Genomic DNA, 24,391 nt, shown 5'->3' with positions numbered 1-24,391 from the left:
AGCTGGTGAAAATGTAGGTTGTTATCTCCTCTTTCTGACTTTGTTTCCTGAACAGTGGGACCCGAGAATGGACAAGAAGTCATTGAAAGTGGCGCTGTTTTTCTTTTTAAAACGTTCCACACGAAAGAATGTGTTGGCCATGATGAGACCAAAGCCATCAAGCAGATGTTTGGGCCCTTCCCATCCTCCTCTGCTACTGCAGCCTGCAATGCCACCAGTCAGATTGTTTCTCACTTTACTGAGGAACAGCTCACCGCCCTTCTGCAGATGTCAGAAGAGCAAAACGGTGACACAAAACTGTGTTTTGGTAAAAACATAGCATTTTCATTTGACATGCATGACTTGGATCGTTTTGAGGAACTGCCAGTCAATGGCGAAATGGATGAGCAGAAAGTGATAAGCTTGGATTACAAGAAATTTCTGAATAACCATTTGGAACATTTCCCAAACTGTTATGATGAAAGTTCTGGCATGAAGTCATTGGAGAAAGTGGACGATTCTTTTCTGTGGTGTGAGGTCGGGAAGTATCTGAATGAATCGCTAAAGGGAACTTCCGGAGGCCCAACGACGGAGCATCTTTGCTGTACTTTGTATGAGATGCTCACATCACCTAAAAGCGATGATGAACTTCAGAATGAGGTAGGATATGGAAAATGCAGCATTAAAATAGCTTAAGTATCAATGGCTTGGATCCAGAGGTTGCTGGAGGGCAAGCCACATGCATGACAGGGCTTTCATACTCACCCCCATGCACCTGTGCCTCCTGAAAAGCCTTGTGAAGGGCGGGACACCTTCGGAAAGGCCTGGGATTTTGGAAGGGGGAGCTGGAGTAAATTGTGTGGAAACCTCTTGCTTCTTTTCAAAGTCACTCTTTCAAACAGTTCATTTGGAAAAGAGTGTGAGGATAATCCTTGGTGTAAGTATCTGCTGATTTAGCGTAGACTGGCAGTGCTTCAGCTTGTTACCAAAGCAGTAATGGGAAAACATATAAAACTGGGTCCTCTTTTGTTTTTAATGCAAATTAAATGGCATTTTGACCAAATAAAAATGTTAATGTGATGCACAGATATGGGAAGAGTGGTCCCACACTGAGCATGATCTGGAGTTTGTTATTCCTGTCGTGTATTCCATTTGGCTGACTGCACAAGAGAGGGCAGTCTGGGATTTAATTATGGTAAGGTTGCGCTACAGAAACATTCTGTACTGTGGATCTGCTGCCATGTCTAGAAGAAACTCAGAAGCTGGCAGGGTAAAAAGGTGACTTGAGAAGGAAATCTGGCCTTCAGAATGACACAAGTGAAGTTGGGGATTAGATGTGGTGGCAGGGAAACAATCCACTCCTCCCAAGATAATGGAAAAGAGTACATGGGAAGAATGCGGGTTGGGTTAAGGAAGTCCCACAGTAGAGTGATGAGGCTTGTAGTACTTTGTGGTTTGGACAAAGAGGTACCAAGTCTATATTGTTTGCTGAATGTAGATGTGCCTGATTGGCTGGATGTACCTGATCTCATCCGATCACGGAAGCTAAGTAGGGTCAGCCCTGGTTTGTACTTGGATGGGAGACCGCCTGGGAATCAGACTTCCTACACTGAGCAGGGGGTTGGACTCGCTGGTCTTGTAGGCCCCTTCCAGCCCTATGATTCTATGATTCTATATTAAATTGCTGAAAGTTGATCTTGCCAATTTGGTGTTTTAGGTTAAAGAAATAGTGATCTAAATATTCCCACAATACATTATGGCATTAATGTATGAGCGGTTTTTTTCTCATTGTGTTAGGATTTTGCAGAAGTAACATACTGATTGCTCAACTAGGGGGCAGTTCTTCTCTATTCTCTGTCTCTCTGCACATGATACAGGAGTCGGGGGGAGGAAGGGGTTGGTGGCACAAATGATGTATTTATTTACCTGTTACATTTGTATTCCACCTGACCACCAGATGGTGCTCAAGGTACTTAGCAGCAATAATACAGTGTGTATTATACAGTGTGTATAATTATACAGTGTGTATAATATATTATACACATATATATTATATTAATATATATTATATTAATATATATTATATTATATTATATTATATATTATAATATATATATATATAATATTATATATATATATTATATTGTAATATATATATATTATACTATATTATATTATAATATATTATACACATATATTATACAGTGTATAATATATGTGTATAATAATAAGTATTATTGCTTAGCAGCAATAATAATACAGAGAGCCAGTGTGGTGTAGTGGCAAGAGTGTTGGACTAGGAGCTGGGAGATCCGGGTTCTAGTCCCCACTCGGCCATGGAAGCCATGGAAGCTCACTGGGTGACTTTGGGCCAGTCACAGACTCTCAGCCCAACCCACCTCACAGGGTTGTTGTTGTGAGGATAAAATGGAGAGGAGGAGGATAATGTAAGCCGCCTTGGGTTCCTTGCAAGGGAAAAAAGGCGGGGTATAAATGCAATAAATAAATAAATAAATAATACAATAAAATATAAAATTAAGACAACAAAAGACAAAGGCAAGTAAAACATCAATAAAATCAATATAGGCAAACAGTTAAAACCAATTACAAAATATTTACATATCAGCTTAAGTGCCATCCTTTTACCTGCTGGCTTAGGTAAGCAAAAAAGCCATGGGGGTCTGTGTGTGTTAACTACCTCAAAATAGTTTTGTGAAGATAAAATGAGATAGGCCAGCTTTCCCCAACCTGGTGCCTTCTAGACGTTTGGGACTTCAAGTCCCATCAGCATCTGCCTGTATGGCAATGGTGAGGAATGCTGGGAGTTACAGTCAAAAACATCTGGAGCTGCACCAGGTTGGAGAAGGTTGAGATAGGGGTATATTTCACCCTGATCTTACCCCTTGGGATAAATTAATAATATACATGAAAACTGGGGTTTGTGATGGTTTCCTTCTGATTCTCATGCAAAGAACTGGATGTCTCCTGAGAGAGAATGTGGAGGAGCAAGGTGTACAGCAGGTATGAGCCTGACTCAAATGCACCTGTTGCACCTCCTGAAACCACGTATGTGACTTTCTAGGCTGGCCATTTTATTCCTCCCTTCCTTTATAGTAGTCTGTTTCCCAGCCCCAGGTGTGTTACTACAGCCCCCTCTGCTGGCATTTTTTAATGATCTGGTAAAAAAATTCTTCTGGCAAAAGAGAATCCCTTATCCCTCCCCCCCCCCCCCGGCCCGCTTTTTGGGATCAAACTACCTATCACAAAAATGTAGCTTTGAGTTCTTACCTGCAAAATTTGTTTTGTGTTTAACAAAATGCAGCCAGAAAGGCTGCAGCAATTCATCTTGGGGTCGGTGCAGGGAGAGTCCCCCCCCCTCTCCTCTCCTCTGGTCCCTGTGGGTTTTCTGAGGCAGATTGCAGCATCTGTGGCTACATTTTTGGTTCCTTTTAAAAGCCTTCAGGGAAGACTACATGTGATGGTGGGCTGGCTTGCACATAATGCTAAAGCATGATTTCATGTTATGCGCATGAACCTCTGCAAGCCTGAGCAAAGCTTTGGGCCCGAGCACTCTCCCCCACCTTTGTCCTCCTCTCACACAGCTGGGAAGAAGAATAAGCCATGATTCAGTTTCATTTATGTTGATGTCTGACTTAACATTGTGCACAAACAAGGAATCCAGTCATTTGCTAAAACAAGCCAGTTTCTAAGCATGGGTTGTAAATCTGGTGTGCTAATCAACCGAGAGTTTATTTGAAATCCCGATTTCTGATCTGTACGCTGCAGCAGTTTTTCTTGGCAGACCTGGGTGGGGGGTGAGGGGGAGGGAGGTTTATAACACAAACCAAGGAAGCCACACATTGGGGAAAGTGAAACTGAGCCAGGATTTATTCCTCCTCCTGGCTGCGAGAGAGAGAGCTTTAGCTGAAGGCTTCACTCGGGCTCACAGAGCCTCATGTGCATGATGTTAAATTATGGTTTAGTGTTATGTGTGAACTCGTCATCTGGCCCTTGCTGTGAGGAGAAATTGTGTCCAGTAGCTATTTAAAAGAGCTGGCGCTCCTTGTCTTCTTTGTTCATATACTTTAATTAAAGTCTTCTGCAATATGGTACTGTCCAATATGCACTCAAACTAATTCCCTTTGGCATTAGTGGGACCCATCTTACCCAATGCTCCTTCAAAATATTTTATTGTATACCTTGTAACCTTCAGCGAATCCTTCACTGGTTATTTCATTCTTTACAGCATTGAGTACAAACTGTTTTTAAGACTATTTTTGGCTTTTGTTTCCTTTCCAGTTGTGTTGATATGCAGTAGAGTTCCCAAGTGCTGCGAGCTTACTTACTTAGAATTGTTGAAAATCCTTAATATTTTTCTCCCCTGCTGGGAGACAGCGTGCTTTAAGAACTTCCCTTACTGTGATAGCATCCATATATAAGCTGGGGTTGTCTCTTTCACTGTCGAATGTTGCCTAATTGTTTCTCCTCGATTTTAATTTCTCTATCCTGCTGTTTCTACATGTTATTTGTTCATAGTAATTGTAAGCTCAACTTGGCAGAGAACATCCTTGTTATGTATCTGTACATTGCCTAGAATAATGGAGCCTTGCCTTCTAAGTTTGAAGCACCATCACAATAAAATATAGTTTTAATTACAATGGTGGTTATCCTGCACACAATTGGGTTTTATTTATTTATTACATTTCTGTATTGCCCCAATAGTCTAAGCTCTCTGGGCGGTTTACAACAATTAAAACCATAAAATACAACATGATAAAACACAATATAAAAATTTAAAAGTTTAAAACTAGAATATAAAATAAGAATAATAACCAAATAAAACCTAGCAGCAGTACAAAGATTTAAAATACAGTAAGATTTAAAACAACAGAAATGGAAAGACTAAAGTGCCCTGGAAAATAGGATGGTCTTCACCTGGCGCCAAAAGGAGCACAGTGTAGGCACCAGGCAAGCCTCTCTGGGAAACTCATTCCACAACAGAAAAGGCCCTGCTCTTAGTAGCCACCCATGTCACTTCCTTTGGCAGGGGCTCCTGGAGAAGGACTGCTGAAGACTATCTTAGGATCCAGGCAGGTATATATGGGAGGAGATCATCTTTCAGGTAACTTGGCCCCATGCCATTTAGGGCTTTGAATGTTAATAACAGCACTTTGAATTGGGCCTGGAAATGGACTGACAGTCAGCACAGATAGAAAAGTAGTGGCATAATATAATCACATTGGCCAGTCCCCATTAACAATCTTGCCGCCCTATTTTGGACCGGCTGAAGTTTCCGGACCATTTTCAAAGGCAGCTCCACATAATGCATTGCAGTAATCTAGATGAGAGAACTGTTACCAGAGCATGGATAAACTGTAGCTAGGCTATCTCTGTCCAGTTTAGGACGTAGTTGATATATCAGCCTAAGCTAATAAAAGGTGCTCCATGCCACCAAGTCCACCTGTGCCTCTAGTGACAACGCTAGATCCAAGAGCACCCCTAAACTACACACCTGATCCTTTAGGGGGAGCGCTACACCCTCCAGAGCAGGCTGAGCATCACTTAGCCAGGCAGAACTCTAACAGTACCTCCATGTTGTTTGGGTTGAACCCCAGTTTATTGGCTCTCATCCAGTCCATTACTGCACCCAGGTACCAGTTCAGAACAGCCACTGCCTCACCTGGATTTGATGAAAAGGAAAGAGAGCACTAGGTGTAATCTGCCTATTTGTGACGCCTCAGTCCATGTCCTCTGGTAGATGTTGAACAGCATGTGGAATAACATAGAGCCCTGTGGCACCCCATGGCATAACTGCCAAGTGACAGAGCAGTAATCCCCCAGTACACTTCTGGAATCGGCCATCCATGTAGGACCAGAACCACTGCAGTGCAGTGCCTCTAACTCCCAGCCCAGATAGCCTATCATCATCATCATCATCATCATCTTCATCATCTTTATTTATATCCCGCCTTTTTCCCAATACTCAGACTCAAGGCGGCTTTACAACATTTAAAATTTGTACAGTTAAAACATAGAAATAGAAATATACAAAAGTTAAAATATAATTAAATCAATAATATTAAAATGGTATAACATTTTAGAATTTAAAAAAGCCAGCAATATAAATAATACTAGCAATCCATCATATCCATCAGGTCCAGACTGTCTATCCCCAAAGGCCTGCCAGAACAAAAAGGGTTTTGCCTGGGAAAACATACCAAATAGGTGCCACTCTTGCCTCCCTGGAAAGGGAGTTCCAGATCCTTGGGGCAGCCACTGAGAAGGCCCTCTCCCGCATTCCCACCAGGCAAGTGGGACCGCGAGAAGCGCCTCACCAGAAGATCTCAGGGCACGAGCAAGCTCATAGGGGAGAATACGGTCTTTCAGATAACCTGGACCTGAGCCATATAGGGCTTTATAGGTCATGACCAGCACTTTGAAATGTGCCTGGAAACAGACTGAGAACCAGTGAAGCTGTTTTAGCAGGGGAATTGTATGTAGGGATGTCAGAGAAATCCGCTACTGATTCAAATGAGGCCGGATTCTTTGGAATTCAGTCTCAGGAATTCGCAGTGGATTGGGACCACTTACCTCCGCTCCAGGAGGACTGGAGGCAAATAGCTCTGACTGGCAGGAGGGAAGGTAAGCGGCCCCCAAGCCGGTCCCCCCCCCAAATCCTCGCAGAGCGGAACTGCTCCAGAGGATTCTGGGGGGGAGGAATGGATCGCCTCCCCCCCCCATGGATTCCCCACCGGAACAGACGGTGGGGAATCCGTACACCCCTAGTTGTATGTTCCCTGTAGCCAGCCCCAGTCAGCAGTCTGGCAGCAGCTCTGAACCAGCTGAAGTTTCCAAATTCTCTTCAAAGGCAGCCCCACATAGAACGTGTTACAGTAATCCAAGCGGGATATAACTAAGGCATGTGTCATTGTGGCCAAGTCAGACATCTCAAGGAATGGGCACAGCTGGGGCACTAGCTTTAACTGTGCAAATGCACTCCTGGCCATTGCTGAAGCCTGAGCATCCAGGCTTGGGGCTGAATCCAGAAGTACACCCAAGCTGCAAACCTGTGCCTTCAGGGGGAGTGTAACCCCATCCAGCACAAGGTGAATCCCTGATCTCTGATCTATCTTTTGACTGACCAGGAGCACCTCTGTTTTGTCTGGATTAAGCTTAAAATTTGTTTGTCATCATCCAGTCCATTACTGCCGACAGACACCGGTTTAGCACCTATCCAGAAGAATACCATGGTATGCTCGGTTCCCAATGAAATCAGTAAGTGCTCCGAAAAGGAGCTGCAAAAAGGGTGGGGGGAATTAACAGGAGGAGTAGCTGGAGAGTCAGGGAAGTGCTGAAATGGTGGAGGGCACTGAGAAGTGTTGGTTTAACACTTAAATGCGAGAGGATCACATCACCAAGGAGAAATATTACGTGTGCCCCCCCCCCCCTTTCAGTGCTTCTGACTTGGGCTGATGGGTCCTTCCTTTCATTTACTATTAGTTCTCTCTGGGTCCCCACCTGCTCACTTGCAACAGTGTGCAAATTAGCAGATAGGCAGCTGCCTCTTGTCAATTTTCTTGTATATTGCCTACTCCACTTCTGCTCCCTTTGACAGCTGAAATATACAAGGAAATTGACCATGCAAAACTACACATATCAGACAGCCGTAAGCGCGCACTTGCGAAAGACTGACAATAAATCATCATCATCATCAATTACCACCCCAATTGCACATTTTTGAGGCTCCAGAAAATAAAAACAAAGAACCTGGGAATGAATGATGGTCCTTCCAAAGTGCTGTTTCGGCACTGGTGGAAGGGCAGACACTGGCAAGATTGCAAAAAATGAGGGCATTGGATTTTTGCCACTCTTGCTGAGCAGCTCTGTAGCCGATCACCGCAACACATGATAAAATTGCTCTCCTGGGTTTGGACAACATGACGGTCATTATGGGTCAAAACCAGCCTAAAAGAAAGCCATGGGTTCTCTCTGTAGGTTGTTGACAAAAAAAGAAGCCACTGTGCACTAAATGCTCCGGATTCAGACAGCACAACAGCCCATCATGGCTAGCTGCCCACGATGGGTTGTCATGCTGTGTGAACCCAGTCTATGCTAGCTGTGCATGGCTCTTCTAAGAGCTTAGCTATAGAGAGTCTGAGATCAGAGTGCCGCCTCCTAGCTGAGTTGAAGACCAGATTCTCACTTTCAGTTTTGCTTTGTTAACGGTAATAAAAGGTGACTTCTTCCCATCGTGTTTGCATAGTGATACACAACCCACATGGTGAGAAGTTATGTACCATAATCTGGGGAATGATAAAAGCCTACTTCTTGTTGTTCTAAAATCTGCCTATAGTACTTAAATCAGGGGAAAGGTAATGTTGCATTTTTCACGGGGGAGGTACTGAATATGGGGAATGGTTGGCGGTCTTTGGCTTCTCCAGAGAAAAGGATCAGATAGCAAGCAATATAGGAGACTTCTACTTGAGATGCTGGACAGTGTCTGTCATTCAGAGTAGATAATACGGACCATTGGTCCATATTAGTAGATGGACCAATGGTCTGGCCTTGTATCAGGCAGTTTCCCATGTTAGGATATGGGAGGGCTATGTGTAAGAACTAGAAAGGGGAATGCATATGAAGTGCACGTGCATAAATGCAGATAAGATTTTGCTCTTCCTGAATGGTTCAGGTTGCCATCTTTTTCCTGTCAGAGTTCCTGTGTCATTTATGGCAGCCCCTCTTTAGTTCTTACCTAGCTTCTAGTCCTAATTGGGAATCTGGTGTGACTAAGTCAACTGAAGCTGAATCTAACCTAAGGACAGGACCATAGCTCAGTGCTAGAGCACCTGCTTTGTTTGCTGAAGGCCCCAGATCCAGTCCTTGGCATCTCCTGGGAAAAGGCTCAGGTAGCAGATGATGGGGAAGATTTCTCTACCTGAGGCAGAGGTCCTGCCAGTGTCAGAGTAGTAGACGGTAGTAAGTTAGGTGGACAAATAGTTTGACTTGGTATAAAGCAATTTGCTGTGTTCCTAAAAAAAGAAGGAGCAATGTACTTTTCAGAACTATATAATTAGATTCCTCTTCAAAGGCATTCATTTACTGCCAATATATGTGGCCCGTAGTATATTTTAGAACTTGTGCATAATGACCCGGTTTGTATGCAGTGAATGACATTAAGGAGCGAGTGAGTGTGCTGGCCAATTTCTACTGGGTTAAACCACCCAGGGACACCTCATCCCTGGGTGGTTCTCTGTGACATGCAAACCTGGATCTCTTTGTTGTTGAAGGAGAACCAGGTCAGGGTTTTAACCCTTGGTTTGTTCTTGGGTTAAAACTCTGGGTTGTTTCTCCCTCAACAACCCAGCGTTCTGGGTTCGCACGTCACAGAGAACAACCCAGGGATGGGGTATCCCTGGGTTGTTTAGTGTAGTGGAAGGGGGCGAGGGGTCAGGAGCCAGCTCACTTGTTCCCGTGCACTTTGAAATAATCTGTGGTTAACAAAAAGTGTGTTGTTCATTGTGTGTGAATCAGGTCTATACATTGCAGTGGTGTTGTCTTAGCTAAAACTCAAAGAGTAAAATGTAGTAGTGGATGCAAATCCCTTCATTATGAACCCAAACTAGGTCTCATTTTCTTTTCTTTTTTTTAGTGTATTTAAGTTTTGGGATGGCTAATGCTGAACACTGATAATGAACAGGAATGGAATTGTCATATCACCAACTTTGCCTTTACATAGGGATCATAATTTCCTATTCTCTCCTATTTTATGAATACAGGAGAACATGACACACTAATCACCTGGTGTATTCCAGTCAAGCTCAGTGGAAGGCCAGGAGCCCACTCCAGCATCACCTTTTGGAGCCACTTGCTGCTCTGGTTGGGTCAGATAGAAAAATGAGTTCTAGATTGCATAGAAAAAGCCCTGTGTGTGGCTTTTCCTCATACCAGCAATGCCCCAGCTCCCAAACTGAAGGTTAACCCCCCCCCCCTTTAAATGTTCTTTCTTAAAATCTTTGAAGGGAGGGAAGGGGAATGTAGAACAATGATCTTACTGACCTAGTGATTCCCATGTTAGAGGATAGGTGGTTCTTTGTCCTTCAGAGTGGCAAGGAGATTGGTAGATGAATAGTTCTGCCATTCTAGATTTTCTGGCATGCTTTCACCTCAACATTAGCCTCTCTTCTCCTTTTTGAATTAAGGCATTTGAGGAGTACAAGGGACACTCATCACTAAATATTATTGCTTTCTGTAGAAAATTGAAATGTGTTATAAGCCAGAAAGCCTTCTAGATCCCTTTTAAGGTCCTCTTTACAATAACTGTGGTTGCCCTTGTGCAACAAATCTCATCTCTTGGGCCATTTGTACAGTGGAGTAGTTCAGATATTTTTGGTTGGGGACCGGGGATGGGAGCCTTGAAAAATAGTCAGGATGTGCATCTGATTGCCTATTCATAAATGTTGCTACAAACGCTAATGTTTTGCCAGAAAATGTTTTTTTTTTTTCTTTTTCTTCAAAACACACCTACAGGAAGATAGCTTTCAACGGCTGAAGACCAGTGATGTGGGTTTTCCAGAAAATTTTGATTTGGAAAGTTTTCTGTGAAATTTTCCAATGCATATTAGGTTGATTTGCTTAGGGCTATTTGTATAGTAAAATTTCCAATTTGCTTTGAAAAATGTTTTGATGCTCTAGGGCAGAGGTTGGCGAATTTTTCACATAAATTGATGAAGTATCAGTACATCTTTATAGACAAATACCTTCTGAATAGCTCACTGATTTTAGTGCAGATTAGGCTGACTTATTGTGGGGGTAGAATGTCTCAAAGCGCTCCACTTGTTCTCAGTAATCTTTGCAAGAAGTCTGTTAGGACATTATCTTTATCTCCCTATTGCAGATGCGAAGCTGACAGATAAGGCTTCCCACTGAATTTAACTCTGTGGCAAGATCTGAATGGGGAGTCTGGACTCCTTGCTCATACTTTAGCCATTACACTAGTAAATTTCTTAAGAGAAGATCCACATAAAGTTAACCTGCGCTTCATGGGAACAGTGGTTTAGATCCAGAGCAGGTTTGTTGCGCTTGATCATGACTAACTATTGACATTAATTTCAATGAGATCTAAGCTCAGCTAACATGCTCTGGATTCAACCCAATCCATTTCAAGAATGTTTAATGTTTCGGTTTTATTTTTGGTATTCTTTCCTCAAACCATTGGGGATAGAGCAGATTAAAAACTTAAATAAATATGAAAATAGGGCAATAATTCTTACTTTGAAATTACATTCCAATAGAAATTACATTTCCATTTTGCCTTGGACAGAATTATTTTAATAATTTGCTTATCTGTTATTACTAATAGTTTGAATACTTAGGTTTTGGTGTCCTGGTTTTGTAGGATAAGCTTTTGTTATATTTGGACTCTGAGAGCAAACTCAGGTCTGTAATTTGGAGATCTTTATAGGAGTGCTGTTGAGTAGCCTCACAGCCAGGGAACTAGTTAAATTGTCAGGCCATTGCATGGTGAAGATGGGATGCTGATGAATTTCCAGGAGCAGAGAAGAGTATTTCATGTACCGAAACGGGAGGATCATCTCCATCTGGTAGCTTGCTACAGAAAAGGACACTAGTGTGATTGAAGAAGATGCATCTTATCAGTTGGCTAATTGATGTGGAGGCAGCTGAAGCTTGATGGGGCTATATGATTTATAGGATAGCTTGTTTGTCTGTGCATATGCATATGTGGAAGTCCCTATGGTACAGGCTCTTTTTGTGAGACTCTGACTGGCCTAACTTCAAGATTTAACAACCTTGTAGGTCTTAAAAGATGGTCACTTGTCATTTCATTTTATGAAGAAGCCACACCTTAATTTGATTAACCGTGTTACGTAGTAGGCAAGCTTGGGAGGAAATTTAGGTTGGGGCCAGGGGTGGGTCTCCTAGAGAGTGGAGAGATGAGTAAACTCAAAAATGTGCTCAGAATTCAAAACGAATTGTAATGCTTTTTAAATTTAATGTTAAGCTTTAGGTTTTTTTAAAAAATTGTAACCTACTCTGAATCATCTGGAATAGAGTTTTGTTATAAAATTAACATGGAGGAGCCTTCTCCAATAAAGAAATCCCATATCCAGATAGAAATGGAGCTTTTTACTTATCTAAATGTAGAACATATATTGCACATGCCTTTTAAAAGGAAATTAAATTGTGCCAATTCTTCACAGCTCTTTGTGTATTCTGTATTGCACTACAAAAATGTATGGAAAATCTAGCATGTGCTGTTGTTTACCATAGCAGGAAAATTGGGTTTTAATTGTCGCAAACCAGATGCTTCCAAATCTTACTCTCCAGCCCACCCATGCTCCCTGCTGGCACATCACTCTCCAACAACATCCAAGGCTTAGTTTCTCAATATTAGCTGCTGCCCTTTCTCACTCTAGATGAATCAACATCCAAGACTCCCAGATGCCTTCCAGCTGCTGCTTTTCTTCCTGGTTGAAACAGAACCAAAGGTTTTCCTCAGAGCACTCGGATCGCAGCTGCTTTCTGTCTTACCATGGGCAAAGCTGCTGATCTGCTATATAATCAATTGGTTTCTTTTGAAATGGGGAAAAAAGCTGTAACAAAATTGGGACTAAAATTAGGACCTGAAAACTAGTACAAGCAGATTTTTGTAAAAAATATTTTTTTTAAAAAATTAAACTTGCTTTGCTCATAACCTAAATTTATGCCACCCATGAATGTAATATTAATAGTGGAACTGAGTGCTCATGTGGATGTAGGAAAAATTCAAAGCGTAATCTGAGTAATGAAAGCTAAAGTGGTTTTGATCCATTTTCCTTCAGTTTCCTATACATGCAATATTTGTCTTGATATCAGCAGCAACTTGTATACTTCTATATGATTTCAGTCCTTTATAAACTACTATTAATTGGAGTTTCATTGTTGACTCATGTAGACCGAAAAGAAGTAATTGAACTTTCCTTCTCAGGTTCCTGATGAGTCTCCTTTTGGCATTTTCATCAATGCCTACGTATTGATGGTACATCTAATGGGGGAAGTTTTCCCTAATGGACTCAGGTAGTTCAGTCTTAAACAGGGCCACAAGTACAACAATGATGTCATGTTTGGTTATTGGCCAGATTGGCATGGGCCCAAATATCCCATATCCTCCATGAGGGATTAGCAATTTTGCAGTTAAAGCAACCTTACGGAAACAGGATAGAAATGGCAGCTTTAGATCCTGATGCAATATGTCATTAAATGCTTCTGATAGGACATACTATTTATAGTTGCTGTGCATACAAATATTTTGTGGAGTTCAGTCATGCATAGGAATCCTTTGGCACGTATTGATGAGTATACGCATGTATGTACCATTTATTCTGGACTCTATTCTATGGCTTCTTCATTGGATAGTTTTCCTCCACCCCTTTCATCATCCTCTTCCTGCTTTGCATGGTATATAGACCTGTACCAGTTGGCTAATTTCCACTGGCTACTTAGTAGGAAATGGGATTTGGGCATTTGAGTCTTTGCAGTAACTTGACATTTTGCTAGAACTAATAAAAATGAAAATGGATATAATTACAATGGCTGGGTTCCAAAGATCTACTTTAGATGTAATGTTGTCTTGGTGGGTTTTTTAGCAGACCGTCATGCCATATGGGAAACTGCTATTAAAAGCCACCTTGGTTTCAAAAGTTGCTTGCCAGATGGTATGGTGGGTTGCTGTTTGAAAATTATAAACCCAAAGATGTATTGGGCTGCTTTAGTTTAGATCTTGGCCTATTATTTTCTTATGCAAAATACAGTTGATCATTCTTGCTCATGATGTGCCATGATGTGCTATGATGTGTATCTCCAGCGGTGTAGCATATACAAGATATGGAGTAACAGTAAAAAAAAATTTGGGGGGGAAACAATTATGCATATATAACTTTGTACTAAACTGATCAAAATACTGTCAAGATACAGCTATAATTATTAGCAGTACTGTGACAATTGCTTCATTCTCGAATGTGTAGTTCAAGAGATTACTGTGATTCATTGGAGTGTTGATAGTTGAGTTTCACGGCTTTACAATCTTAATTAATGTTAATCATATGTTTTCTGACACTTTGAATGGAAGAATTCTATGTCTCTGTGTAAAAGGAACGAAAACTGTGACAACCTTAGTGGCTCCTCCATATTAGGACAAGCACTTCATTTGTGAAGCCCTACTCCATAAGTGACTTTCTCAAAAAGTACATAAAGATAATGGTTAGGTTTGGACGATCATCGGAGGAAAAGAAACCACCATGATGTGCCACTCAGAGGCCTGCCATTTCCCTAATTACCCACGGCACGGGTTGTTGTGTCATCCATACCCAGATAGGTGCATGGCTGGGGTGGCTTCCAAACCACCCCATAACCCCTACAACAAGCCATGGGTTGCGGGATGGTTTGGAAGTCACCCCCACCATGCACCTTGCCAGGTTCAGATGATGTGACAACCCCTGTCATGGCGGGGGTATTTAGGGAAATGGTGGGCACATGAGTGACATGCTTGAGGCCAGGAAAAGAAGCCTCAGTGGCTTCTTTTCCCCGCTGAATTCTGAACCTGGCCAATGTCATTGTTGGACGAATCATACTGGATCCCATATTTAAGGATGAATATGCCAAATAAATATATAGCATGCACATGGTATATGTTTGGCACATTCATGTATACGTGTGTGTATGTATACATACACACATATAAGACATTCTTTCTCCCTCTGTCTTAGCTGTAGCTCTTGAGTGCATACTTGGCAACCTATGTTTGCCTCTGCATAATATGTGCAATGGTTCTTAGTTTAGTCGTATTCTCAGTCCAGGAAAAAAATCTTTGTATGTGTCTAATAACGATTTAAAGACGCGTCTGTTACTTAGCTGCTTAAAAAATACATGAACATCATGTGACTTCATAGGAGTGGAAAATAAGAGGCTTAAAGAAACTAGCTGTTGTATTTATCTTATTTGAGTGAAAAATGTAAAGCACTAATTTACATAATAAATGCTATAAAATGATTTTAGTGGTAGGGTTGGCACTATTTAAACATTATTGACAGACTATTTTGCCCTGGAAGTAGGTGTGGAAGTTACATGACATGAAGAAGAAAATGATCTGTTTTTGTTCCTGTTTAGAAACAGTAATTGTGAAAATACATTATGCAAAATTATAGATGTGTGGTGACAGAGAATATATTTCTGCTTCACCATGAAGCTTGATAGGATTTTGTGTAGTGGATTTAAGCCATGCCTTGCAAAGCTGCAATGGGAAGGAATTGTTCTCTCTTTTGAAGATGAAGGTACCCTGGATAAACGGGGAAAAAGAGTTGTAGATATAAGCAGTTGGAGCCTAGCTCAGTTGACTTGCAAGCAGGGATCAACAAATATCAGCGTGGCTTTCCAGCTAAGCCTCAATCTGTCCTGGCTACCAATTATACCTCTCCCTCACTCAGCGTGTGCAGAGAGTTTCTGGAAGAGACCAGGATTACTTTATTTTGCACTGCGATTATGGAGAAGTTAAGAAAAAGCAAGAATCTTCTGGCTGTTCTTTATTTCCCCCAAACTGTGGAGGGAGTGAAGACTCTGCCTGTCCTCTAAGCCCTCTGGCCAGCAGAGAGGGCTTGTGAGATGCAGTGTCTAGTCTACTTGGATGGAGATGTGGAGAAATTAAGAACTGTAGAGCAAAGTGCCTCCTGTTTCTGTTTTTGTGCAAACAAATCTCAGTGCAAGACAAATCCCTAATTCTCTTCCAAGCCCTCTGTGATTGCTGGAGGACAGGCAAAGACTTTTCTGATTGCAGGAAACTTTGGAGAAGGACAAAGCAGGAAAAATGCCAACTATTTTGGCGTTCACTAAAGTTTCCTGCAACTCAGAAGACTTTGGCCATGTTGCAAGTCATGATAAATCATTGTTTGGTGCAGTGTGAATGAGCTGAAACAAGCAGCAGCAAGCCTTGGACTTGCATGCTCTGCTCCTCTCCTGTGATGCAGCTGCATGGTTAATGTTAACCATGGTTTCAAGTTGGCTTGTTTCAAACCAGATGTAGTTAATGTGAACCATAGTTTGTTGGTTTGGATGACAAACCAGAATTAAGCAAAAGTGAACGCTTCCACACTGCTCCTTGTGGTTCTGCTAGAGGAGGGGAGGGAGAGGCATGTGAATCTGAAACTCGCTGCTGCTTGTTCAATGTCATTCACATTGTGCTAAAAATGATGGTTTAGCTTGTTACCTGAAAATGACCTTTGCATCTCAGGCTAGCCCTCTAGTGAGCATAGAGGATTGGAGGGAGAGATGGGCTCTCGTCTCATTTCCATGGCTGCTTGCATAGGGACAGAAATAGTGGAAGAGTTGCTGTTTCTGTTTTTATTTAAATGGCTTCACTAGTGAGTGTCACAGGCTATGAGTCTTTCATGCCAGAAGTCAGGAGATACTCTCCTCTGGCAAGCAGTTGAGTGACATTGTTGATGATGCCTGCTTGCAAGCCATAGAAATGGACTGATTTTTTTCTCCATTGCAGCATCTAAACATAGCAATGATTCTTCTTAATAAGATTGTAACATTTCATTTATGGAATAAAAATTTCTCAGATCTTGTAGCAATTTATCTTTCTTGTAAAACTGACAATCAAGGTTTAAAGGCCAATGTTACTCCAAAAAGATAAAATATATCAAGACCTCCGGCTCTCTTAGGACTCTGCCCAGGCTCCCTTTGTGCCTGTTATGGTTGGAATTCCTTCCCAGAATGTCTAGTGGTGCCACTTCCCAATCTTCCCTCAAATTCTTTCTGAAAACCTTTATCCACTCTCTAGTAGAAATGGTCCTAGTACAAGGACTCACATTCACCCCTTGTTACCTTTGTCTCTACCTTCCCTCTGTCTTCCTGCTGCCTATTTTCCACTGCCTAAATTTAGCTCTTTGTAAGCCCTTTGGGTTGAGGGCTGGAATTTTTTTTGTGTTCCTGTATAAAGTGCCCCTTACACAGATGTTGGTATATAATCAAAATAACACATATGAACTGTATTTTCTAGTTCCGTGTATAGGAGAAGATCCCCAATAAAGGGCTCCATTGCACCTTAGTTCTTGTCTTTCACTTTCTTAAGCCTCAGGAAATGTTGTGCACTAAATGCACTGCAGTTGCCACCATAGATTACCTGGGATGGGAAGCCTTGCTTCCAGCTCCCTGTCCCTGTCTGCACATTCAGGCATTTATCTGCATATACCACCTACTTGAGCACTTGTAGCCTGTATAAATGGGAAGGGATGACTGGATCCTTCTGCGGGATGTGAGCATGGGCCTCCCATTCCAGGTAGTATCTGGGCATGTTGTATTGTGCACTCTAGAAGATTGCCGAAGATCATTCTTTTAGCTGTAATGAAAAACATGATGTATGCTTTGGCTATTAAGTCTGCAATTCATTATAAATTATTCCACTCTTTGGCAAGTAGCACTGATATTGTGACGATTTAAGAATGACATGATTAATCTGGACTCCTCTTCCAACACTGATCAGAAAACTGTGATAAACTTGGGTTCTATATGTGGATTATGCTCTGGACTGGATTCTCACAGGCAACTGGTTTTGTCAGGGCTAATAGAATGAACCATCTGCTCAGTGCATGGCTGCTGCTGGAGGGTGTACTGAATCTGTTTGTGTAAATGCATGAAAACTTTCACTCCTGAAAATCAGCCTTTGATCCATTGTAGGATGTCCATTGTAGGGCATCCCCAAGGGCAGCTATGGAAGCACATATCTTGCGCGCACACACGGAGCTCCATATGTGATGGCGAGCAGTGAGAGTGCCATGTATTCTAGAGATTCTTGATTGCAGCCAGTGCTTTCAAACTGCGAACAAGTACACTTCTGTGAAGCTTACTGTAGCCACAAAAAATGATAACACCAAGGCAATTGTATTTTTCTTTTCTTCCCCCTGCCCCACCCACTCAGTTGTTTGAGTTGCTAGGACCTGAGGGATTTGAACTCATAGAGAAGCTCCTACAGAACAGATCTGCGATTGTGGATAGATCTTTCTCTGGACCAAATGATTACAACCTACAAACTCTGCAAGGTAAAGTACTGTACCCAGGATTTTACATAGTTGCATGGCTAAATTCTTGGCGAAAGGCTTAAACCCATATACAATGTGTTATTATTTTGTTTGGGGGGGGAAACAAACCAGCAGGTGGACTGCTGTATGACAAACTCTGGATCCAGTCTAGTGTAACTTTATAAAATTACATACATTTTCTGATTTGGTAAGTTGCATATTATAACTTGAGACCACCAATCAAGGCATTCCTTTTTTCTTTCTAAGTTCTCAATATTTTAAATCTTTAAATTATTTGTGTAAAGTTAAGGAAAGTTTCACCAAGTATGTCTTGAAGAGCAAGCTCATTATTCAATATCCACTTCCTGTCTGAGAAGCAGGCTACATTTTGATAGTGTTCCTGTGTATGCATGTGTGATTTGAACTGAGTATATGAGGTGAACTGAATGCCTCGAATATCATTGATGTAGCTAAGGACATTTGAAATCTAAGTGTCACACTATTAAAAACTTTCCTAGAAAGTAGTTTTAAAACATTTTTAAATAGTGTTTCAAACTACTTTCAACCTTGATAATTTTGCTAAGAATTGAGATTGAAGACAATTGGGATCTACAGATAAGTGTCCCTTTTTCCATGTTCCAGAACACTGCAGAATGCTTGCAGGAGAAAATGCTAAGCCCAATTATGGCTGTCAAGTCACAATTCAGTCTGAGCAGGAGAAGCAGTTAATGAAACTTTATCGTCGTGAAGAAAAACGAAGTGCCAGGCGAGAGAAACGAACTGGGGACGATGGAGATGTTTTTGTAGAAGGAGGAATGAACTTTGATCCCAAGGAGCTGCGCATGCAAAGGTAATAAATCCCATGGGTTGAAAAATGCTGTTCTTGTTAATGTATGGTAAGCATTTACTTTCTCTTAGTTCAGCTTTAGTGATTAGATGGTTATGACGTCATGTTTTATTACAAGGACAGAATTGTTTCAGTATGAAAAATCTAATTTTCTAGAATAAAAGAACAGTGATCTGCTAAATTAGGTTCTTTGCAGCCTAACCCACATGGGTTAGAGCTGCAGATGTAAGAGTTAGCATATCACTTGCAGGTTTGGAGCATTCACCACTAGTTTAAAATGTACCATGTCTGTGCTTGGTGTATTTTGGTGTACTACCCATTTCCTCCTCTCTAGATTACCCTGTACTGCTTTCACATCGCCGTTGTATAGTGGAATGGAGGAGAAAGGCAAAGATGGCGAAATAACAAAGTCTGTGTAGTACTTCCAAAGTGTAATGTGTGCAAGCAGACATCTTGGTGGCCTAGCCACAAAATGGAAAATGGTAGGAGGTGGCAGAGGACTTGTCCCAATAGTAGAGATTCTCCGCTATTGCAGAAAAGGAGCAGGAGTGGAATGAGGCTCAGCTTTCCCCATAACTCTTCAAACCAACCCAGGCTGGGCTAGCACCTGTATGCTTACTTCATGATGCTGGGAAATATATCTGGTGACAGAGGGCAGTGCTTAGCCACTAACCCTTGCCTGCTGGGGGAGAGAATTCAGACAGCTAGTAGAATGCAGCTGCACACACCCCTGCTTATTCAGGCCAGCCCTGCTGCTTGGCCTGTATCCAAGAATCAACACAGCAGGGCCGGCATCAGAGATGGGTGTTGTTGAGCACCTGCTGAGGCCTGGACCCCTGCCGAGGGCCCATGGACATCCCTCAGAGCCTTCAGGCCCTGCTGTTGCTCCTCCTGCCCTCTCCAAGCAAGCGAGTAGTAACAAGGGTGAGAGGGTAGAGCAGCAGCCTTCATTTGCTTTGGGTGCTCCCGGCAGTTATACAAAATGGGTCTAGAGAGGGCAAGCAAATGGGCAGAGTAAACGGAATCTAGAAGGAGTTGGACCCAGTCAGTTAGTGGGCCCATTGAGGGCATGTTGCCCAAGAGCCCCCCCAAACCTGGAGTCAGCACTGGAGTAAGCAGTGGATGCGTTCGAGGAGAAGGAGCCTAGCCACTTACCTCCTTTTCATTTGCTCAAGCCATCTAGACAGGAAAGGTCTGGGCAAGGTAGAATCTGTGTCCTGAGAGTCCTTAGGGTACAGCTTTCACCAGGGTTCTCTTGCCAGCTGGTCCTTGGAGCTAACCACCAGGAGGATTCTCCCCTTTTCTGGGTTGGGGAAAGCAACATCTCATTAAAAGATGTTGCCAGGCTCCCTTTCAAATGCAAGGAACTCAGTGGTGTCCATTAACGGGGCAGGCCATTTCCTTCTCTCGATACCAATGGAGAAACTTAGAGAAAGTAACTGTGCATGTGTGTGTGTCTGGGAGTCATGGTGAGGAAATACAAGGGGAGGGAAGGAAATGAGTCATGGGTGTTTCAGGTTGGGGTGCAGGAGGCCATAAGGGGATGTATGAAAGCAGCCAAAAGATTCTTCTTCTTTCCATTGGCCCACCTTCTACCTCCCTTGCCTCTGCAATTTTCTGCAGGACCTTAGTTGTACCTATCAGATAGTAATCTCTACTCTTCATTGGATTACCATTTGACCAAAAACTTAATTAAAGCCAACATCATTCATTATTTATTTCCTAAAGAGAGAGCCCATGATTTGATCAGCATTTTACATCTTTTGTTTTTAGTATAGCAAACACCTTTTGGCATTTTGTTAAAAGTAATCTCACTACAATTTTTACTTTACTTGGGTAACTAAATGGGAATCAACTTCATTGAACTTTTCCCCTTGTTTATTTATTATTATTAATTAAATTTATTAATCACCCATCTGGCTGGTCACCCAGTCACTCTGGGTGATGTACAACAATAAAAACAGTTCAGAACAATAAAATTCAACATTAAAAACATCACATTTCTAAAATTACCCTAAAATCCCTTTCCACAATCCATAAAAGCATCTCAGTGTATGAATTGGCCTAAACTGCTTGCAGTCCTCCTGAATAGCGATTTTATATAATTAGTCACATTTTCTTGGCAATAGTTATGCCTTAATCCTACATACTAATAGTGAACTCATTCTCCAAGTGCGGTTTCTTGTGTGGCCAGAAAGGCACCATCCATGCACAAGAGAGAGGTATCAGGTTTGAAGAAATACAGAAAACCTTTAGGAGAAAAGCAAATACCTAAGGGGTGGGTGTGGCGACCCAAAAACTTTCAAAGAAGGAGTAAGCATGTTTAGTGGGCATGGAATGTTGACTGATGGTTCAGGAAAATTGGAAACCAGCAGGGAGAAGGAATGAAATAAAATGGAGTACCCTGAAAGAGGGTATGACTGGCTAGCTGGAATCCTGACCATGAATACTCTACACTCAGTGTTTTGTTGGAGGTCCCACTTGTTCTCTTTTGAATATTCATTTCTGAACTGAACCTGTATGAAGGGGGTAGTTTCATTGGACTTTTAAGCAACTAATTATGGGTGTTAGCGTGCCATGTAGAAAGCGGAATAAAATTGAAACCCTAGGTGGTATACCTATTTTTATTTGAAGACAGAAAATCTAGTACATGAAAGTTTGCTCATACACTCCCTAAAAGTGGCCAGTATGTCTAATGCTAATGGCCCTGTTCCCATGTACATGAACCACTTCTGCTTTGCATAATTAACCTCTGATCAGCAGATTGCAGGTTGTTGTGTGATGTGCAAACCCAGATGCTATGGGTTATTTGTGGGTTAAACTACTCAAAGTTAACCGCAAAACTAATCACAGGTTAACCGTGGGTTGTTTAACCCATGAACAACCCATAGTGTCTGGGTTCGCACATAACCCAAGAACTTATGATTGGCCCAATCAGAGGTTTATTATGCAAAGTGGAAGTGGCTCATGTGTGGCATGCAATTCAGCAAATCATAGGTTAATTAATGCATGATTTTCCGCCATTACATGTGAACCAGGTCAGTGTATGTAAATGTTTCTTTGTTTGAACCAATAAGCAATTGCAAAAGAGAAATGTTATAGTTTCTTTGTGTCTCAGTAGGATGCCCACTAATTTTACAATATGAGTTTGCTCAGTACTGAGCAGTTGTAACAGTGATCATGCTAGAAGTATATCCTGTGTTGGGTTTCCAAGAATTAACCTTTTGATGATCATTCGGCTTTATTTTGTGATTACAGAGAACAAGCACTTTTGAATGCTCGCACAGTGCCAGTCCTAGGCAGACAGCGAGACACTGATTTTGAAAAAATCCATTACCCACACGTTTATGACGCACAAGCCGAAGCTAGGAAAACCTCAGCATTTATTGGGGGATCAAAGGTATGCTTTTTGTGCTTGTTTCTGAGTAATACATTTGAATGAGCTTGAAACCGGTTTAGGATAGTTTTCAGAATGCTTTTTTTCACTCTGAAGAGGCAATAATTTTTTCTTCCCATTGATTTAGCACTGTTTTTTCTCTCCATTCGATGAACACTTGCGTGTTTGGTAATCTTGGTGACAGTCATCAATCACCTTCTCCAGAGAGATCTCACTGAATTCATTGCCGTTAGTTCCAGTGAAGTGGTTCTGAGGCCTTGGCAGCCTTTGCCATATTCAGCTGTCTCCCCCCACCTCCCTTGGAATATTGAAAGTGGAGCAATCCTCTTAGAGTTATTCGGAAGATTATATATGGGTGGACCACCCCGCAACTTAAAGATATTGCTGCAATCTTTCAAGGTATAGCTGTAAATTAGATCTGTTCCTGAGCTGAGCTGCACTGGTTTTGGTGGTTCTCAGGTTACAGAATCTTAGGGGTTTCCAACTGAAATAATGGAAAATTAATTAATCCTCTTCTAACATTCATTAGCCTTTGGTTTTAAAATTCTACGTTCTTTAAATAGAAATCAAAAGAAGCCACAATACCTATGCCAGGTGCTGTTGTTAATGCCCAAGAGATCAGGACCATGACCCTAGGTGACACACTTCCCACCACCCTGTTCTTCTATTGTGATATCCTCTATATCTTCCATGCTTTGCTATAATTGTGGTGCAATATATCTGTTTAATGCTAATTATGGTTAGCTTTTAACTACTGGTTGAAGCTGGTTTGCAAACCTTGCTTAAAGTATTGGTGCAGATGTTTCTTGAACCATGATGTAGCATTACAATGGAGGGGAGAAGTTGTGTGGAGGAAGGAGGTGAGGGACTGCAAGAAACTGCAGCATACTCTGTCCCAACGAAGGTTAAGAGAGATGTTGCCAAACAGGGGGCATTCTGGTGCTCTAGTACTTTGTGCTTCAAACAATTGCTTTGGCTGAATAATGGTATAGACCTGGTTTGCGTGTGACGGCAAGCCAGAGTAGGGATTGAGTATGGATTGAGTATGGGTTGTTAAATCATGGATTGTTGTTATGTGCAAACCCTGCACTGTGGTTAACCCGGAGTTCACAACCCAGCAACAAACCATGGGTTCTCTTCCTGGGTTGTTCATTGTTAACAACCCATAGTTAAACCATAGTGCAGGGTTCGCAAGTAATGATGACTCACAATTCAATGATAACCCATACTCAGCCCATACTCTGGGTTGTCATTATGTGCAAACCAGGCCTTTGTGTAACTATAAAAAAAAGCTTGCTGAAACATCTTTAAGGCTGCAGTCCAATACACACTTACCTGGGAGTAGGCTTCATTGAAATCAAGAGGATTTACATCTGAGTAAACATGCGTAGGATTGCATACTAAAAGCACCGGTTGATTCACTGAAATATGTCCCCTTACTGATTATATATCTGTGTCTTTCTGAGATCAACATGCCCACTAATATATTGAAGCAAGCAGTAGGGAATGCCTAGTCTATCTAGTCTCTTGTTCCTGTTAAAATTAGTCAGTCACTTTACTGTTTAACCTAACTGGTCATTGCAACTCACCATATAAGTGTTAAAAGAGGGTGTGTGATAGTAGGAACTAAATCTCTTGCAGAGTTTTACAGTTTAACCTAACAGGGTGATTTTCTACAATTGAAACCCTCAATTTCTGGGCTTCTACCGTGATGTTTTGGTCATTTTGAAAGCTACAACCTTCTCTGGTGCAAGGGAAGTATCTGATAGTAGGTTAACTTCCCTATTGCCCACGAAAAATAGAGATCATGTGACCCCCCCCTTCATGAAAAGAGGGGGATATAACTCACATTTGGATGCCTTCATCACACCAAACCAGAAGGAACCTTCATGGTAAATGTCCAGTGTTCTGTTCTCCCTATTGGACAGTAGAAAGGCAATCTTAAACCATCAAAATTAACTAAACTTACAACTAGAAACTTTTCTCCAGTTTCAGTATAGAGGAAGTACATAATGGCATACAGACTCAAATATATAATTGTTCAATATAGATTATCTGATCTTTCTTCTCTCCTTTAGAAGACATAATTTAGAACCT

General features: G+C 41.7%; 1 protein-coding gene across 11 annotated transcripts in view; it reads left to right on the top strand.

Annotated features, from left to right (window-relative positions):
- The window catches only part of ASCC3 (activating signal cointegrator 1 complex subunit 3), a 325,230-nt gene that overhangs the window by 18,317 nt on the left and 282,522 nt on the right, over window positions 1-24,391 (top strand). For all 11 annotated transcript variants that reach the window (XR_014786638.1, XR_014786639.1, XR_014786640.1 and 8 more), the window contains 4 exons: window positions 56-639; window positions 17,951-18,071; window positions 18,693-18,900; window positions 22,156-22,297. Coding sequence is in view for 7 of the 11 variants with exons in the window: in XM_084827184.1 (XP_084683310.1) it covers window positions 56-639; window positions 17,951-18,071; window positions 18,693-18,900; window positions 22,156-22,297 (1,055 nt within the window). In the remaining 4 variants the exon portion in view is untranslated. The remainder of the gene's footprint in view (window positions 1-55; window positions 640-17,950; window positions 18,072-18,692; window positions 18,901-22,155; window positions 22,298-24,391) is intronic.

The sequence above is a fragment of the Heloderma suspectum genome, chromosome 1 (assembly GCF_057233095.1).
Source record: "Heloderma suspectum isolate Gila_16-S chromosome 1, 16-S_ref, whole genome shotgun sequence".
NCBI classification, from domain to species: Eukaryota; Metazoa; Chordata; class Lepidosauria; order Squamata; family Helodermatidae; genus Heloderma; species Heloderma suspectum.
This window is presented reverse-complemented; position numbering and strand designations above follow the sequence as displayed.